The sequence below is a fragment of the Scomber japonicus genome, chromosome 3 (genome assembly GCF_027409825.1).
Source record: "Scomber japonicus isolate fScoJap1 chromosome 3, fScoJap1.pri, whole genome shotgun sequence".
Taxonomy (NCBI): Eukaryota; Metazoa; Chordata; class Actinopteri; order Scombriformes; family Scombridae; genus Scomber; species Scomber japonicus.
In genome coordinates this window covers 24,048,409-24,062,302 of record NC_070580.1, presented here as the reverse complement: position 1 = coordinate 24,062,302, position 13,894 = coordinate 24,048,409, and the positions used below count along the sequence as shown (strand labels likewise).

General features: G+C 40.0%; 1 protein-coding gene across 2 annotated transcripts; it reads left to right on the top strand.

The window, feature by feature from the left end:
* Window positions 1–6,847: 6,847 nt before the first annotated feature.
* On the top strand, window positions 6,848–9,741 carry sp7 (Sp7 transcription factor). Of its 2 annotated transcripts, none has more exons than XM_053316364.1 (2): window positions 6,848–6,868; window positions 8,392–9,741. In XM_053316364.1, exons 1-2 carry the CDS (start codon window positions 6,848–6,850, stop codon window positions 9,739–9,741), a joined length of 1,371 nt encoding a protein of 456 aa, XP_053172339.1. The 2 variants fall into 2 exon arrangements, with proteins under 2 accessions (XP_053172339.1, XP_053172338.1); XM_053316363.1 differs by having other exon boundaries at window positions 6,848–6,883.
* The last annotated feature ends 4,153 nt before the right edge of the window (window positions 9,742–13,894 follow it).

Below are 13,894 nucleotides of genomic sequence, written 5' to 3'. Positions count from 1 at the left end.
ACACACACACACACACACACATGTGAATGTACACTTCCAAAATCACACATATGAGTTATTGCTGCCCCCCTGGAGTCAACCACACTTGGTTTAATCAACTAAAATCAGTATTTATGTGGTGTTTCTTTATGTGTCTTGGTTCAAAAATGTAGCCCACCATGCTGAAATATTCTTAAGGGGAGTTGTGATATTTTTTCAATCTTATCTGTTCTTCATTGGTTATACAATTCCTTATAATTCATGTCAATGTCTATGCCTGAAACTAATGACTTCATATCACATTTATCGATCTATCATGTCTGAGGTCACATTTAAAGGTAGGGCCATAAATGGAGTTAGACTTTATACAAGTGACAGACGTAGTTGTGTAAAGAATGAAACAGGGAGCACTTGACCAGATTAAATCCTTCACACATTCTAATTACTGTATATAAAGTCACTGTTCCTATAGGAACATGAAAGTTCCACATTTGTTGTACGGAGGCCCCCCAATACTGCTTGCCAATTTGACTTATGCCTTTAAGTCCAAGTCAGGTCACAGGTCTTTAAAGTCAACTTACAAGTCAAAAGGCTGTCCATAAAAAAATACATATTTGAACATTTTTCTTTTAAAACTGTGGAAGTAATTATGCGAATGTAACTGAGGCCGATAATGTATGTCCAATAATTAAACACTGAAGATGTAAAGTTATGCAAAGCCTGCCTGACACTATCTTATTTGTTATTATTTTTTAATTGGGATTTCACCAGTTCAAAACTTGTGATTTGAATTATATACTGCCAAGTCTCAAGTCAAATTAAGTCTTAAATCTCAAGAACTCAAGCACTATTCAAATCTGAAATACTTGCTTCTGAGACTGCCATAATACAACATTCTTCAACCAAAGTTTTTCAATCAAACAAGCAAATAGTGTAATATTTCAATCAGTTTAATCCAAAACCTAGAATGAATGATGTAAAACATGCAGTTCACCTATTAAAGATAATCCAAATATACAACCCTGCCACACTGCATGTATGCTGCTTCACAGATAACCTGCCTCATCCAGTCAAAAGCGCAGTACTCCTCACAGTCCCTCTCATTTACAAAGTATGTATAAAGAGATATTGAAAGAGACTGTCATTGCGCCATCCTGAGCAATTGCATGCATGACGCCTGTTGGGGTCATTAGGTGGCCACAGGTCTCCTCGACAGACGGGGAGATTACAGGCCAGATGTCGGCTTGTATACAGCAAGAAGGCGGTGGCCTGGGATTTGTTTGGGAGTAGATGGACTTCTGTGTTTCTAGAGCTGATACTTGCATGTAATACACTGTATGATAAACTGTATATTTAGCATGTTGCGCAACATTTGCGATTCCAAAGTGGGATAATGGCTCTGTCTTTCTGCGAACAAAAGAAATTCTCCATAGAGAAAAACAATTAATGTCTCCACAGTGCCGTGTGGTATTATTTCTGACATGTGTGGTCACTGAGAGATCACAGTGAGATGGGAACAAACTAGGCTTAGCTGGGGGTGGGGATGCTAGCCCTTTTAGGAAGAATATTCAACATTATAAACAGCAGGAAATATTTTGCTCGTTTTCTACTATTTTGTATTTAAACAAAAAAATCTTACATACGGGGGAAAAAAGTACTTTCTCCTCATTGCTATATGTGATTACTGCCATGTCTGGTGACTGAATATGTTCTGTCCACTGGCTGAAATGCAGCCTGTTGGTGGTTGGATTATTCAAAACCACCAACATGCCCCAAAGCAGAGACAGACCACTCAAGCCAGGCAGGTCATTTTATTAAAAGCATGTTGTCGCTTTTCATGTCTGACTCAAAAAGGCATAAGTGACTAACATCTGATGCCGTAATCAGCAGCATCAACAGCGGTACAAATGAACATGATATACACTGGTGCGTTGTGTAACCCACCACCCTGTCTCTCTGTCCCTCTTCCTGTCTCTCCTTCTCCCAGTCTTTCTGTCTATACGTCTCCTTCTTTCTCTCTTCTCCCCCACTTCTCTCGCTCTCTCATTTTCCGTTGACAAGCTCTCTGAATCTTTGACCACACAGCCTGGAAAAATAGCACGGAGTCATGCTGCAAGGCAAGTCTATCCCTGACCCTGATTCCCTCTCACCACATTTCCATCAGCAGTGAAGTAAAACACATCTAATCATTTCAATTTTCCCCCTCCGTCGCAGTATTATTAACATTGTTAATTTTCTGAGGGTTGCAGCCCAGAGGGGAATGTCAAGGGAAATGCATTATGGCGAGATATTCCATTGATCCACCATTATACACACTTACTTGGTTGCTGTAATGGCCTAATGATACCAAGAGGCCAATTTAAAACCAATGTAGAAAACAGAAGGCTGTTCACCCCCAAAAGAAAGATACATTAAAAACCTAAGCATGTGAATGTAAAGATTTAGCCCAACATCTAAGGAGGCCCGCTGCTTTGTTTCAGGCTCGCTTGTACTGCTGCTGTGCTTTCACGTTGCCACCAAAACGAAATATCTGGCAAACTCTTCACTACTATTTCAAGAAAAATGCCTGCTGGATGAACTTGCTATTACTAAAGTGAACACAAGGAAGCAACTGGGAGTACTGCATGCCTGCAGAGCCACAATGAGTACTACAATGTCTTCCTCAAGTGAGGGTACTATACTGATAGCTAATCTACTTACTGTAAGTATAAGAAAATCACAGAGGACAGAGAAAGCTAAATGGCCTCTTATTTTATTCTGTTTGAAATAGAAATAAAGAGACTGGAGTCTGAAAGTATGAAATGAGAAACATTCCAGTGACATTACTTTTCTCTTGTTCTCTGGCTGACTGTTGAATGTAAGCTACTCCAAAGTTGTCCACTGTCCTCAGTACAAACTTACAAATACTCCAAAAGTACAAGAACATGCAAACTCATTGACAGTCACAAGCAGGAATGGATACTGTCTAACATTTTCTGATGCCAGAGTTTTGGTACCAATACTAAAAGTATGCTTATTTTGTTACCATAGTTTGAAGATTATAAATATCTGCTTCTACAAAACACCAAGCACAAACACAAGACATTTGCTTATTTAAATTTGCTTATCTAAAATTGGAAAATAATATAGTTATATCAGGAAATGTCTGATTAAAGAACCATAACAACTTAATGAGCTGTTTCTTCAAACAAATTTTGGTCAGAACTCACAAGATAGTGAGGTTCAATACCCAGCTAGAGTACAAGGAGTATATGTAATTAAGCATCTGCCTTTGCATGACTCATCTCCTCTGTTTTCTGATATCATTTCATATACTTGAGTGCCTTTAGCATACAAGAAAAAGAACTTGTGTCACTTTTCTCACCACCCTCCCCTCCTCCTCCTCCTCATATTTTCTGTCCTGTGGCGCCTTCGGCACAAGTTGAACCATGCTGTATCAAGACTCTATCTCCTCTCCGAAGACTTGTTTGTAAGCAAACTAACAACAAACTCGCTGCCATCGTTTCTAACTGTTCCTCACAGGGAGCGTTTTTTTTCATTTTCTGTAGAGCCAAGCAACCAGAAGAATCTAGAAACTAGAAGGTTTGCACGAACAAGTTGACCACTACTGAACATTTTGGAGACAGTCTAGTTGCTTCCTGTTTTCTTATACAAGTTTTAAAAAAAAAAAAAAAAGAAGAAGAAGAAGAAATATTCTGCCAGCAACACTCTAAATGTGTAACAAGTTGATGCCAAAGCTTTAGAGTACATTATAATTTCTATTTGAAAAAACACAGTTAGCAATTAGCGTATGCCAACGCAGAGAAAGAAAACTGTCTGTACTTGATGGTTGCGAAAAAATTATGAGACTATAGGTGGCCTACAAGCAGGACTACAGCAAAGTCAATGTGAGTCAATAAATCAAAGAAATGTAATAAAATAAGTACATGCACAACTTTAGTATATACCTGATTTGCTTATTCATATTGCCAAAGCTAAATACAATAAGACATGTTCAGTTTTATCCATTTAAACCACTCACTAATGAGTCAACACACTGATCTAATCAAAACCAAATTGAGTGACCAACACAGAGACATTCATCCTCAAAAAAGTTTAGATGTTCATACTGTATGCCACTTGTTGCATTCACACAGGCTAATGAGCTAGCAGTGTTCATTAGCCTAAGACCTTTAACTACTAATACATCTGATAGCTGTCACATGGACAGTAACTATCCATACGAAACATATAATTAGCCTCGGGGGGAACATTATTGTGCCCACCCAAACGGCACGAGGCTCATCAAGCCTGCTGTGCCAATACTGTACGTACCCGAAGAAATCTAAACCACACAGGGCAAAAAATAGTAAATAGAGCAGAGAAAGCTTTTTGAAGAACCCGTTAAGAGCTTAACGCATTCCCTAATTATACATCTCACTTACTCTCTTTTTTGAAGAGAACTGTAAATGGGAGCACGCCAAAGTTTTAGATCAGTACAAGCCTTATAAAAATGAGGAAAAGCCAACCACTTTGCAGCAGGATAGGAGTTTCTTTTACCTCCCCTCTCATTTCATTTAAAAGGTAAAACAGAAAGCGTTAATGAACACTAAGGAGAAGGAACAGTTCACTTAAAGACTTACACCAGTAACAGGCCATGTGTCAAATGAGAGGGGAAGGAAATGCCTCAGAACGTGTCAAAAGATTGCCACGTTTAACACATGTATCTGTATATGATTTTGGCACGTTATAGTACATATGAGAGAAGACATCATTGTGATAGATAGATAGATAGATAGATAGATAGATAGATAGATAGATAGATAGATAGATAGATAGATAGATAGATAGATAGATAGATAGATAGATAGCAGGTGCTGTTATCTTCAGTTTGATGTAAAGGTTATGTGACTGTGAGCACAATCCTGTAGGGGTGTGTGACAGTGTAAACTATTGCATGTAGCAGTCTTTGTTCTTCTACTCACACCCCTCCTGGAATAAGAAAATAAAGCAATGAAGGTCAGTTGGAGAGCAGACTGCCAAATATAGCCGCTGTGTTCATGTGAGGGCCAGACTCTCCAGAACGACAAGCCCAGCTCTGACCATGCCCTGTAATTGAGGAGAAAATAAGGACAGAAATTATATGTTTATTTTTGACAACAATTTTAATCTTCTGTGCTCTCCTTCAGAAAACGAGACGCCCACAAAAAGGCGCTGAGAATCGGTCTCACTGACTGAAAGTTGAGTTTGAGACTCAGCTTTCAACCAATAAACGGAGTCAGTCAAATGAACGTGACCTTTCAGCTAAGAACCCTGATGAACAGCGTTGATTCATAAATTAATTATTTACCCATCTAGGGACATTTATCTTCATTACAAACACATCACACAGCTCAATAAGAACTTATTAAGAAACATGATTTTAAACTTAAGAAATAACAGCTTATTTCTCTCATCAAATACAGATTTAGCTCTCCAAATACCCTAATTAGTAGAAGTTAGTCTGTTGACTGTCTGAAAAAGATCAGTATTATTCCTTTTCTTACTATGACAGTGCTGTTATACTATATAGAAACACATTTGTTTAAAATGAATGCTTTTTACTGACCACAATTTTAACATAACTGACATAAACTTTCTTATTTTTAATAGAACTGCAATAAAAAAGAAAAGTAAAGATGTAGATAGCTTGTCTTGTATTCCTGGCTTTAACTGTGTTGTCTATAAAGAAAATTAAAACTTTCTCTGGAATAGTTGCTTTGCCTAGGATCATTTTTTATAGCCCAATTAAAACATAAAATAATTATAAAAGAGTGAACAGTAAGTTTAAGAAAGCATAAATTTATATTAGAATAGAGAATACATTTTCATTGACATCAGCCACATTATGCCTATATATATTTTCCTTTTTTTCCTCGAAAAGATTTTCACTCTGGACTCATGATTGAAAACAAACAATCAGAGAATGACACAACCGTCTATTATCAAGACTTTTGACATTTTAAAACTTTCTCTTCATCCTTCATTTCTTTCTGTTTTTTATCACCCTCGAGGAAGTCTTTCCCCAACTCGTAAATCCGTCGTTTGAATTCATTTCATTTGATGCCATAATCTCTTCTTTATTTTACTTAATGATCCTTTTCTTCTTCGCCTGTCTCTACAGCTCAGACTCTTTTAACCATCACAGTTAATGTCTAAAAAAGCAGTTAACTGCATTTAAGAATATTGGAAACAGAGAGGAGGGTTGAAACCAGAATAATAAAATCTCGAACGGAAACCACAGCCTCGGTCAGCTTAATTTTTGTGATTTATGTGGCGTAGGCCTAGGCTTCATGTTCCTTTGTTATTTTTCCTCTTTCACAGAAATCCGGGAGGGCGCTTTATTTGCTTCTCACTTCTTATTTACAGCCCCCCTTCCCCTTTCCCCCCTACTACAAATGTGTCTAATCGCATGAATACAATTGACAGTATGCATTAATCTTTTAGGAGAAATGCGGGTTGATAAGTCCCTGTGAGATGATGCCTCAGACTCCACTGGACTAATCCCAGTGGAAAAAATAATGCCAGTGAAATTGAAATGATGTCCACATGGTGATTGATGAGTAACCCATTCATGCATTTATCTTGAGAAATGATTCGACACTCTCAGTGTGGGGAGGTGGGATGTCCTCTTTTATCCACCAATCTCCTTCCATTTTCCTCCATCGCTCGTTTTTTATTGCTTCTCAGCGAGTCTTCAAAGAGCCCGTAGCCTGTAATTAGGGGGCGGGCTCCCCGTGCCTCAAAACACTTCCCCGCGTTAGTGCCCAACTTCTTCCAAACTGTCCCGGGACTCAGAGCTGCGCTTCTCCCGCTCCCCTCAGCTTCCTTAGGATTTTGTTTCTCAGGGATGGCCGCATCTATTCTGGAGGTAGGGAATGTAATTGTAAGTATATTTTTTTATTCTTCTTGTTTCATACAAACCCAACATATGTTCATGTGAATGCTGTTAAAATCCCAGCTTGAGTTTATTTGGAAGTACTGAATATGAACAGGACAATGCAAATTATATTGTGGATGCTGAATAATCTTCCTTGTCCTCAGTGATATATTTAAACAAACTTAAGCTGTTGACAGAGTTTATTTGGCTCAGTAACATAAAACTTTGTTTATTAACATTATGCAATAGCCCATCTTGCATTTTCTCCAGGGCTGCCCCCTTAAACAAAAAAGCAGGCAAAAAAAAGGAAAAAGGCATCTGAATTAAAAACTTAACTCATGTTACCACAAGCTGTCACTGTGGTGGGATCCAAGAAATTAAGCAGACACAAACTACTGAGATCTTTAGGTCTGTAATGAAGCGTCAATAATGTGAAAATAGACTAGGGCTTCTTGCATGAGAAGAAGATAACCACTAATCACCTCTGAATAGGGAGTCACTGTGCATGGAAAGACCATAGTCTATGCCTTACAGTTATGGGAATATTTAAGCAGATGTTTTTTGTTTTTTCAAACAAATATTCAAAGTTAGAGGCTAGGATTAAATAGAGCAATACTGAAAGAAAAAAAATCTACATTACAACATACTTTTCACCATTGTCACAAGAGTCTTTCATTAGTACCACAACAGATAAAAAAAAACATTTAAATAACAGGAACATAAGTACTGCACACACACGCGCACACACACACACACACTCAATTTAACACTACATTTCTATAGAAATATTATAAGAATATAACAAGTATTTCTCAACGGTTATATCCACATGAACCGCGTGTGGTAACATTAGATAGACATAACGTGTATAATATGCTGGGCTGTGGCACTTGTGACATGCCACAAAGAAAAGTCAAATACAAGAAAAGGAGTACTAATGTAAAGACATTTTAATGTGAATTAAATACATTCTGTTTAAGATATCTAAGAATACGTTGACTTAAATGAGCAGATGAATGGCAAGACGCTGTGTAACAAAGCACCATCAGCTTTTGTAACAATGTCAAATGCCACACGGTGAAAAAAAAACATGTTTGACAAGATGTCTGTGTCTGCTGTAACTGGGACATTACAGTTAATGGTGCGTCACTTACATACTGTACATGATTACACAATGTATATTCATGGAGGCTGAGATTGGTGGAGACAGGTGGGAAAAAAACCTAAAAGTAAACATCAATGCAAAATTAAGAATAACATGAAGACAGTGGTTTAAGTGAAACAAAAGAGCAAGGGAATTCCTCCTTTGCTGAGCAGAGCAGAACCTTCCCAAGCGTAAACATTCACTGCTTGAAATTGCCCTGACTACTTTGAAAACGGAGAGAGCAGGAAAAGCCAGCGGTGGCAGTCAGACATACGTTTTTTATTAGAGTTGACACTGACAGAAGCAGCAGCAGCAAGCAGCCATTTCCTGTAGACAGACAGTCTCATTTTCCTCCTTGTCTTCTCCCCAGGAAGACGCACGCTATGGCTCCAGTCCTCTGGCTATGTTAACTGCTACCTGTAACAAGTTTGGCAGCACCAGCCCAGTCAGGGATTCAGCTACACCCGGTAAGACCGGCAGCACCACTCCAGTAAAGAAGCCCTACAACATGACCTCTGACCTTCAGACAGCTAAAAACGGGCGGACCGCAGACGGCAGTGGCCTGGCGGACTCCTACACTGGCTCCTTCACCACAGCTGGAGGAGGAGGAGGTGGCGGGCTGCTCACCCCTACTGGAAGCCCCCCTCCTTCAGCCGGAGGCTACACTACAGAATATAACCCTTTCTCCCACTCCTTCCAGACCTCTGTCTCCCAGGACCCGTCTCTTTTAGTGTCCAAGGCCCACGCCACGGCAGACTGCCTCACCAGTGTCTATACCTCGCTGGATATGACACACCCTTATGGCTCCTGGTATAAAGCTGGTATCCATCCTGGCATTACTGCTGCCCCAGCTAATGCCACGTCCTCCTGGTGGGACGTCCACCCCAACTCCAACTGGCTGTCAGCAACCCAGCCCCAGTCAGACGGAGGTCTCCAGGCCTCCCTGCAGCCTGTCGCACCACAGGCTTCCCTTAGCCCACAGCTGCCCAGTTACAGCACCGATTTTACACCTCTAAACCCAGCTCCTTACCCTTCTGTGGGACTGGGCTCCTCCTCTCACCTCCTCCAGCCTTCCCAGCACATGCTGCCCCAGGACATGTACAAGCCCAAGCCTGTGCCAAGCGCAGGGCTGATTGAGAGTCCCATGGGCCTAAAGCCTGCAAGGGGATCAGGGGGCTACAGCGGAGGGGGAGCACCCACCAGGTCTTCATGTGACTGCCCCAACTGCCAGGAGCTGGAGAGGCTGGGGGCCTCAGCTGCATCCCTGAGGAAGAAGCCAGTCCACAGCTGCCACATCCCAGGCTGTGGGAAGGTCTATGGTAAGGCCTCCCACCTCAAAGCCCACCTGCGCTGGCACACTGGCGAGAGGCCCTTTGTGTGCAACTGGCTGTTCTGTGGGAAGCGTTTCACCCGCTCGGACGAACTGGAGAGGCACGTGCGCACCCACACACGGGAGAAGAAGTTCACCTGTCTACTGTGCAACAAGCGTTTCACGCGCAGCGACCACCTCTCAAAGCACCAGAAGACCCACGCAGATTCTGCATTGCAGGGAAAAGCTGTAGCTGTGGAGGGAGAGACAGATCCCCGCAGTGAAGAGACTGCAGAGCTCAACACCAGCGCTGTGCCCACCAATGCTGTCGCTGACCCAATCACCAATGGAGATGAGAAAACTGGCACACCTAATGGAGTGGAGAACAGCAGCGGACTGTTGGAGATCTGACTTCACTCAGTGTTGAATCCAGTGTTATTTTGAAACATGGTGGGTCAGTTTTTTTACGGTGAAAAATTGACCTTTTAAATAAAAAAGGGCAGTATTTTGTTTCAAGACATACAAAGGAGATCAGATCATGTTTGAAAAGACTTGATATAATAAATGACTAAGTATGTTGCAGGTAGCAATCACTTCATTTTCTCTGGACCACACACACAAATATACATCAATGCACACGTTTGCAGGCACACATACTCAACACACGCAAATATTAAGCCTCCATGCCAGCATGTACATGCACACAAATATAATATGCCTACAAGCACAGGAAGAAGTATGAAGAAATGTGCAAGCATACATAATGCAAACATGCATGCAAGCGCACAGACAAAAGTATGCCTGCACGCATACGTACAAGTAAACACGCTCATGCACACATTTTGTAACTTACACACATTTTCTGCCTTTCAAATGAGACAAACCACTGGGGAAATTTAATCTGCAAAAGCAGAAGGAAAAGAGCTCTGAAGCCACAAAAGGAAAGTAGTTTTAGAACGAGACTTATGGTTAGGATGATGGAGTTGACGGAGCATTGCATGCCAGGAGAAAAATCTGATTTACAGCTGTACTTTGATACTTATTCATTATTCTTGAAACAATCAATGGACAGTTTTACTTGCTGTTTCTTGTTGCCAAAGACATTTCGATGTAAAAGGTTTTGCATTTCACTTTTGTTTGCTGTTTGCTTCTTACTATGTCTAATTTAATTTCATATTTACATAAATAATCTAATTTATGTCTTAAATTATACACATGGAAGATTATCTTGCACTTTGCAGGAAATATAATGCCTGAAAAAAAATGCAAGATAGCTGAAGCTGGCCAAAAAGAAAATAAAATGCATTAAATTAAGACTTATTTTTCCTATTTATTAGTTATAACATGGAGTTTGGGACTATGTTTTAAAGATTTATTTATAGATCTTGAGGTTAGATGTGTTTACTATTTCTATATAATCTTTGAATTGTGAAGTCTTCCACACCTAGCAAAGCAATGATAAAGGGCTTTTTCTATGTTTGTACATTCTACAGTTAGATGCAAAAATGTGGTGATTTGTTTTATTTATTGAAATGATCTACGGATGTAAGGATATATAACATAAAACTACATTTTCAGCAAACATTAATTCACAGTTACCCCTTGTGTCATAATCTGAACAAGAATAAAAACATCATTGTGGCATGTGCAGACGTTTGGGTAAAGTCAGTAACACCCGGCAGATATCACAGCTTCTTTTACAGATGGTGTGATGAATTTGTTGGTGTTTAATATATTCTTCCCTTGACCTGTGCAATGTTTCATGTGCCAATGGCTGCAACACAACCCCAAAGCATGATTGATCCACCCCCATGCTTAACAATTGGCAAGGTGTTCTTTTCATGACATAGTACTGCTGATTGTGGGGAAGGAATATACCATCAGTTCACAGCACTTGTTTCCTAAACGCATCAGGCCTCTTTAGATGTTCTATTGCATACTTTTGAAGTCGGATTTTATTGATGAGGACACAGGTAAGGTTTCCCTCTACTGACTCTCCCATTAAGGTGCACCACCTCTCCTGAGTCTTTGAAATCTTCCTGCAGGGTTTTTTTGTTGCAGCATATGAACAGTTCTCTCTGAGAGTTTTCTTGGTCTTCCAGATCTTATCTTGACCCTCTAAATTCCCATCACTCAATTACATTTTGCGTTGTGGAAACTGCAAACTGACAATGCTTTGTTATCTTCTTCTCTTTCATTTACAGTCTTACACAGCTTCTGATAGGAAGCCATGGTTACTGACTGTTTGCACATGGTTTAAAGAGTTTGTAAAGTTTGTATAGCTTTGAAACTGGCACCAGCTGACATTTCCTAATGACAATCATTGACATGCTTCAGGCCTAACGAGCTTATTAAGGTCTGAGACATTGTAAAAAGAATATGAGACTTCAGAACTCATAGGGTGCCCAAACTTTTGCCGAAGCCACAATGATGTTCTTTTGTTTTTTGTTTTGTTTTGTTTTATATCCACTTATGATATAAAAAGGGGCATTAATGTCTGCTGAAAATACTATGTTTTGTCCATATCTTAAACTGTATTTACATCTTTTCAGTTAAAAAAAAATCCCCAAATAATGTTGTTTGTCAAGGGGTGCTCTAACGTTTGCATTTAACTGTATATATTTACAACAATGTATAGATACTGTTAGGTGTGTTATTTTTCTACTTTCTTCCATGTATTTTCTCTACTTTGTTTAACTTTCCACAATGATGAGATGCCTGTGTTGCTTCAGTTAAAAGAAACCAACATAAGAGCTTAATTTGTTGCTCAGAAATTTTGCTCACTGTGGTGAACTATTAACGTTTGCTGGTTTGTTGTGAAATGAGTGTATAAGATACTGTAAATAGTGATAAAGCATGAAACCTCATAAAGGTATACATGTAAGAGTTAAGGTGTGAAATCATGACAAATTTGGTGCTTTTAAAAAGTAAAGAAATTTCAATCACATTTTCTTTGCTGGTGTTATTCGTATACAAAGACATTCAGGGATGTCCATTTGACTCAAATGAAAAGCTTTTTCTTTTAGCATGAAGGTCCCTCCTCCACACCCTGCTCACCTCTCCTCACTCACTGCTGTGCTTTTCATATCTTACTATATTTCCACCTCACATGGCCAAGCAAATACTTTCATTATCTTTTGCAGCACAAACAAAGCCGTCCACTGAGGTGAAGTCTTACTCCACACAATGACCCCCTTTCAGAGAGCCACTGTAGTTACACTCAAGACAATTACTCCACTCTCCAGCTTGAGAGGGGTAATTACTGAGAGCGATGCTCCGGCAGAGTCCGTATAGAGAAGAAGAGAGGATTAGGACAGGGGAGCTGTGGTTGTATTGTTTATTGAGGGAGGCGGTCAAACAAAGGACCGCAATTAAGGCAGGATGCAGGACGAAAGACGTGATGTGGAGATATGAATGCTGAGGAGAAGCTGGACTGACAATCAAACTTTTTTTTCTCTCAAATTTGACAATGTGCTGCCACTATTGCTGTGTTTGTTAAAGTTAACACAGTCACAACAAGTGGCACTTGTGTGTCTTTCCGTCCAGTTTCCTGTCAGGTCAGTCGGGCTATTGCAGACTAATAAAAATACTTGAGGTGGGTGGACTGCCCACACTGCATTAAAAGAGAGATGGCCCCAGGAAAGACTAAATGAGGCCTGCAACAGATGTGCTGTGTAACATAGAACCAGACAAATAATTATTGTATCCTAACGATATGTTAATAACCACAGTGGCTAAGAAGTGATGTTTTAAATGTATCATAATCATTTAAAACAGTTTCAGAGAAATACTCAAATTGCATTATGTAACCAGTCCGAAGATTAAAAAAGAAAAAAAAAAAAGAAAAGAAAGGATTTTCATGGGACAAGTGAAGAGGAGACCTGTACAGCTGGAACCCCCCTGAAGCTACTGACTCGCCTGTTGTAACATTTACACTTCCCGTGCTGCATGGTTTCAATTTAGGGCTTCTAATGAGCTGTAGTTGAGGTCAATTTATATAAAACGTCCCGGGGCCGACTCTGTCATCAGGGACCGGCATGTTTATGGTGGTCTGAAGTGGGCGCATGGTCGAGTCCGCAAAATAAAAGGCAAACAGGGGGAATGGGGTGTGTCAGACCAGTGACTGAGGGAGGGGGGTGGGGGGTTAAGAAGATGGTCAGTGGCTTTTAAAACCTCTGCTGCTACTGGTATTTTCTGCCTTTTTTAAAATACACTCCCTAAAGCAGCGGTGGCATACTGTAGCCTTAACTTTATTTTTACTTCTTTTATTTAGAAAGCCAGGAAACATTAAGTGTTGCTTCAAATAAGGTCATAAAAAGAAAAATACACATGGAATGACACATAGGGGCAAAACCAGAAGCTGGACAATCTGTTCCATATGGTTTGCCCACCCGTGCCCCTGTACTCCATTTACAAAATCAAATCATGGCAACACAGAGACTTGTTAGAGACCAAAAAAGTTATTTCAGCAGATCCCAGACACACCTGTTAAAGTCATCACACAGCCCATTTCCGACCCAACTACAACAAAGAAGCAATTTTAATGCATTTACTCTAGCAATGT

Excerpts from the sequence above, each read along its gene's own strand:
- sp7 (XM_053316363.1), top strand. The coding sequence starts at position 6,848 with ATGGCCGCATCTATTCTGGAGGTAGGGAATGTAATT. Across the intron at positions 6,884-8,391 it reads TGGAGGTAGGGAATGTAATT|GAAGACGCACGCTATGGCTC; the intron begins GTAAGTATATTT and ends TCTTCTCCCCAG.